Source organism: Physella acuta, unplaced genomic scaffold (genome assembly GCF_028476545.2).
Source record: "Physella acuta isolate Inbredline_101_S28 unplaced genomic scaffold, ASM2847654v3 ptg000057l, whole genome shotgun sequence".
Taxonomy (NCBI): domain Eukaryota; kingdom Metazoa; phylum Mollusca; class Gastropoda; family Physidae; genus Physella; species Physella acuta.
In genome coordinates, this window is record NW_026731577.1 from 10,001 (window position 1) to 16,087 (window position 6,087).

Below are 6,087 nucleotides of genomic sequence, written 5' to 3' on the forward strand. Positions count from 1 at the left end.
AAAAATAATCTGCTCCTAATTCATCCTGGTTTTTTATTAATCAGATCATTTTCGTACACAAGGAGCACGCATGTTGATAAAAAAATTGATTCCAACACGAACAATTGAATCAGTAAACTGATTTATTGCAGAAATTCATAAAATTCTTAAGTTTTCATTATTTAAAGTTTAAATGATACATTTATCATAAAACGGTAACAATATTTTGGAATTTAGACACAATACTTTTATGATTGATAATTAGTAGGCACATGATTTAAAAGGAAACGTGTAAGCTTAAACTGGTAACCACACGTTACAGCCTTTATCTCAAAATGCCTGACTTATCCCCCTTGTCTGGCCTATGAACATTGACACTGGTACGCCATTGTAGCGAGGGGACAATTTGAAGGTACTAAAACGCAATTGCCACATCTATATCCCAACTCAATACATCTGTCATTGCAATTCTTCCAGAGAATGCCAGTTAAGAAATTACTCCACCTGCGAGACAGAAAAAGAATTGACTAAACATGTGAAATTAAGTATTTAGGAAACAATCATAGGCAGCACTTTTTGCAGCATTATGATGCAGCATTGCACACTAGACGTGAACGATGACCCATGTAAAAACTAGCTCAGTTGCCTTTTCTGTCTCTATACTTCCCATATATCCGAGAAGAACAACAGACTTACTTCAGTTAAGAAAGGCACTTAGTACTGAGTGACATGACTTGACTAACTTATTTACCAAATCAGCCCTAAATGTTGTTCATGATCTAGGTTGTATCGTCTCCATTAAGATTGTGCCCCTTTAGCCTCCGGGGTTACTAATCTTTATAGTCATGCACAGACATACAGTTGAATCAATAATATTATTTATTTCAACGCCCATCAAGACTCCAAGTCACATTGCCATATTTATTGTAAAAAAAAAACGTTGAGTTCCCATTTTCAGACCTGAAGATTCAAAGGGCAGTTGAAGTAGAGTGCATGTTTCTTGACCTCGGCATTTAAAGGAATGGTGTGGTCAGCACTATGTCCAGCAGCTTTTACTTTCTCAACTTGTCGTCATTTCCAAACAAAGCTGGGTGGATCAGGCAAGTCCTACACTCCAGAGTCCAGACTGAGATCCAAACTCTAGATCATCGGGCTTGTAGCCGAACGTTCTACCATTCAACCACACCGTCCCATACGCAGTTGAAGTGTTATAACAGTCTGGCCAGATGGGATCAGAATGATACACCTCGTCTGCAACGTCTAGTTAAACGTGTGACCCCGTCAATCATTTGGCAACACTAACGACGAAGCTTTCGCTGTGCATAATGCCTAAGTGGACCTCACCTTATGTCATTTGAATCAAATCCGAAAAAAACGTTTAATAAAATTTTATGGACTTTTCAAACCTGAATTCCAAAACAAATTTTGATATTTTAATTTACATAACTATCCAAAAGTTAAACGCAAGAACTTTTCACAGCTTACTCAGAGCAACGACTCCAGGTTTCATAACAGTCACCAATGCCATTGGCATCTGAGTGTTGTGGTAGAGTGGCCATCAGCACCAGCAGGGCAACAAATGTTAACTTTAGTGTAGCAGCCATCGTCCTGAAAATATGTCATGTTCAAATTGTTACATTAAAAATCTCAGCTAAAAATTAAGATAGCCGAACAAATTAGAAATTACACACCATTTAGGGGCCCACAGCCGACCATAATAACTTATTTATAGTAAAAAAAAATAATTTTCTTGCATTTTTGACTTTATGGTTGTTTTGTGAAAAAATTTAAAGTACTTACTAAAGAATGACATTGAATAAAAAGGAAATATATTTAAAATTAATAATATAAATACAAAAAAACACGAAAATAAACATAACACGAGACCCCATTACTTATACAAAGCTTTCGTGTTTTATATTCTTTTGACCGACTGGAGGTTAAGAGGTCATATAGCAGAGACAAAATAAAACTGATTTTCACAAAACAGACTAATGCACTTACACATGACATGGTGTTGTAATTTGTTTTAATAAAATTTTTTTTTCTAAACCCGAAAAGGCCAGCAATGAATAACCTATGTTCGTATTTTGTGATTATATATATATATATATATATATATATATATATATATATATATATATATATATATATATATATATATATATATATAAATATTTATATATATATATATATATATATTTATATATATATATATATATAAATAAATATATATATATATATATATATATATATATATATATATATATATATATATATATATATATATATATATATATATATATATATATATTTATATATATATATATATATATTTATATTTATATTTATATATATATATATATATATATAACCAATATAAATTCTTTGAACAGTATTCTCGCACTGTATTTTCGTACAGATTTTCCATTGATTATAATGCTAGGAAAATGATATAATATTAGTTAATTTACCTTTCTTCCATTGCCACTAACCCGCACTATTACCGAAAATTAAGTCCAACGACAGACCTTTGGTGCTTCTATGTATCTATAGCAGCACAATTAAAAAATGGTTTAGCTATAAAAAGACATTTCTTTAGTTTTACTCACCACAGCAAATCACGATCTATTACGAACAAGATATTTCGCCTGTAATTATACCTATAACCTGGTAATTATTGATTTATTTTATGGCAATATGACACAAAGCTGAAAGTTTGAAAGTCAATTTTGTTGGCTTTTATTATCTCTAAAATGATAACTTGATGTGGGTCAATTATTCTAAAAGTTAGCCGCTAATATTGACTAGCGCTTGTTTGGATGTTGTTTATTTTTTTGGGGTGTTGTGATCAGATAATATTAGTGGGGTAATGGGGGGGGGTATCTATTAAACTTAAGTAACAAAAGGTAATCGGGTTACAAACTCACGAAGTTTCAGGGAGTGTTGTGGTTGAGATTTTTAAAACGTATCGGCTTATATAAGGTAATTTTTTTAGCCCTTGATTAGGTCGTAGAGGTTGAATGCAGGGGCGGAACTACAGTGCCACCAGACCCCGGGGTGTGGGGGGGGGGGGGGGGGTAGGCCGTTTAGGCGGCCCACAGCCGACCATAATTTAAAAAAAATTAAAAATGTTTGAATCTAATGTTCGTGCATTTTTGCCTTGGTATTTGGTTTGTAGCTGCGACATGATTATCTTTATTTTACAGTCACTATACCACGCTCTTCCGCAGACATTAAAATCCATTACACAAACTGTAGTGTAAAACTGTAGGCAAATCTTCTGTGACTCGTTGATCCCCTTAGAGAGCCAACGTAACTGTTCGACCGATCCTCCAAAGTGTACTGTGGCGGATGGGGCAGGGGGTGGGGAACAAATAGGGGGGCTCGACCATTGTCGTCAATATTTTAAAAAAATTATTTATAATTGTATTGTTTTAACCATCGTTAATATGTGTTTGTGATATTGGTAGAACTTCTATCCTGTACCATCCTGTGTCCTACAAATAATAAAAAAAAATAATACAACACTGGAAACTGCAGATTTGTTTACATTTACTTGTTTTTGCTTTTACAAGAAATTTTATAGTAAGCTCTTATGGCTTATACTTTGAAATATTTCCCCTGAGTGAGTTTCATAATAGGTTTTTAAGTTTTTTCCCCGAGCCGACCCCCATCCCACCCCTCTTTCTTAGCCTCGCAAGTATCGAGTAAATAGATATATCGTTTATGAATTACTTCATTCACCACTTCAGCACATTTTGTCAGCACTAGTCAGCAGATTTTAATTTACTTGAACAGTATTAGGTGCATCTAATTCACAAAACAGGGAAGGTAAGATTATTTTTTATATAATTATTTAGAAATTAATTAGAACGTTTTTACTTAATTGAACATTATTAATAGTCAATTATTATGCATAAATGACGTCATTGGGATAGGGGGGAGGTGTGAGGGTCTGGCTTTTTGTAAGTCGTTAAAAACGTGACGTCAGTTTTGTGGATGCTCTCCCCCCCCCCCCCCACCCTAAATCAGAAGTTTATCCGACGCGTGAGCTGGCCACACCACATACAGCGGTGCATGTGAAAAACATGTTTGTGTTCTCTGAGCAGTTTGGCCCCAAAAGTTGTTTAAAAGTTCACACAACACTAGATTCTAGAAATAAGTCTCGCTGCTACATTCAATGACTGTAGCTTATCAAGGGTTGCACCCATCACCCGTACAGTAATGTAATAGAAGGCTCCCAGTCCCAAGAGCTCCATGACTCCCTTGACACCTGGGCCATCGCCTAGGAACTTACAGCACGCCTTGGTGTGTCTCGTTGGTAGTATGGACAAAGCCACACCCCAACAACAAAGATGCAAGAAATGAACTGCCGACATTGTACACATTTAATTAAACTTCTGGAAACCAGGGCACACGTCTAAAAATACACGATTTGTAATGTTTTGATGAAAACCTCAAAAACATCAGCGTCAGTTTGTTGAGTGGGACTAGATTTAGAAAGTCCGTGCTTCTCACTTAGAAAACTGAATGGGGCCAGGTCGCGTGTTGGAAAACCTTTGATTTATTCGTGTACCAGATGGAAATAAAACATGTGACATTAAGAGCTCGAGTAAATAAAATAAAAATTAAAGAGACTCTTGTTGTCCATATATATATATATATATATATATATATATATATATATATATATATATATATATATATATATATATATATATATATATATATATATATATATATATATATATGGACAACAAGGGTCTCTTTTATATATATATATATATATATATATATATATATATATATATATATATATATATATATATATATATATATATATGGGCCAAAAATATTCTGCGATGGGGGGGGGGGGGGGGCTTTTTTTCTAGTTCCGCCGCTGGTTGCCTGACAATTTTCCTTCATGACTGATTGAAATACCGAGGTCCATGAAAAAAAAGCCAGATCCTCAGAGTGTAAGTACCCTAAAAATCTTTTTTTAACGCATGAAAGATACTGATTTGTTGTACAAGAGAAAGTGTTATGGTTAAAGATAGTGATAGGTTTGAGGACAGGGCTAAGGTTAGGGATAGTGATTAATTTAAGTGATAAGGATTGGGATAGGATTACGGTTAAGAATAGGGGTTGGAGACAGAGACAGGAATAGGGCTGTGTTACGAATAGTGATGGGGAGTTAGACATAGGGAAAGGGCTATGTTGACGTGGTTATGGCTAAGCATAATGATAGGGATAAATTTAATTACAACGTAATTGATATGAATAATGTAAGATTAGTAACATTTCTAGATGGAATAAGATTATTTTGCACTGACGTGTTTCTTAATTGTGTATGTAATTTCCTAGGCAAAGTACGAATTACGTCTTATTTTCTACTCAAGAGTAGAGTTATAGCATATGACTACACACCCACCGATAGACGTACAGACACCCGAAAAAAAGCTGTAATAAATATAATGATACCTAAACCTTAAAACAAAATTATCCTTGAGTTATTAATGTATTTTTCTAACGTGTAGGTTTATTATTTACAACACAGTGTTTAACTTAAGTTGTTCATCTTTTATTTATTTTGAAATAGTTAAATTTAGCTCGATTAAAGATATCGGTGACCGGTTCGAATAGATCAACCAAGGAATCTAGGTTGACCACAACAACTGACGTTGATAGATTAATCTTAAGGTTATATTGATCTTTGTGGCCCCACCTCCCTAGCAGTCACTCATAACTCAGAAATATTTTGACATTGACTGAACAATGATCAAACAAGAACAATATAAAATGCATTTATCGATGCTCAATCAACGCCAATATGACATTGATTTATCAATCATCAAAAACAAACATGATGCACTTGATATAAACAGTAATAAATAAGAACATGAAATTCATAAAACTATAGACAAAAAAAGGAAAATTATGAAATCAATTAACGAATTTCAATCAAGAAAATTATTAGATTGATTTATCGATAATGAATGAAGAACTTTATAAAAATAGATTTAGAACATTATCTAAACAGAACCAAGAAGGTGATAATGTATTTTTATGGCATTAGGTTAGGTTTGGTTTGCCTGTTGTCCCTAC

General features: G+C 33.7%; 1 protein-coding gene across 1 annotated transcript; it reads right to left on the bottom strand.

Moving 5' to 3' along the window:
• Positions 1 to 146: 146 nt before the first annotated feature.
• On the bottom strand, positions 147 to 2,560 carry LOC131947640 (hydramacin-1-like). The gene is made up of 3 exons (XM_059308881.1): positions 2,454 to 2,560; positions 1,465 to 1,587; positions 147 to 483 (listed from the first exon to the last, which is right to left on the bottom strand). The coding sequence occupies exons 1-3, from the start codon at positions 2,462 to 2,464 to the stop codon at positions 342 to 344; spliced, it is 276 nt and encodes a 91-aa protein (XP_059164864.1). The 5' UTR covers positions 2,465 to 2,560; the 3' UTR covers positions 147 to 341.
• Between the last annotated feature and the right edge of the window lie 3,527 nt (positions 2,561 to 6,087).

What these genes read in the sequence shown, in the direction of transcription:
- LOC131947640 (XM_059308881.1), bottom strand. An exon ending in ACCTGGAGTCGTTGCTCTGA is followed by an intron (nt 484 to 1,464) that starts GTAAGCTGTGAA and finishes TCTGTCTCGCAG; the next exon opens with GTGGAGTAATTTCTTAACTG.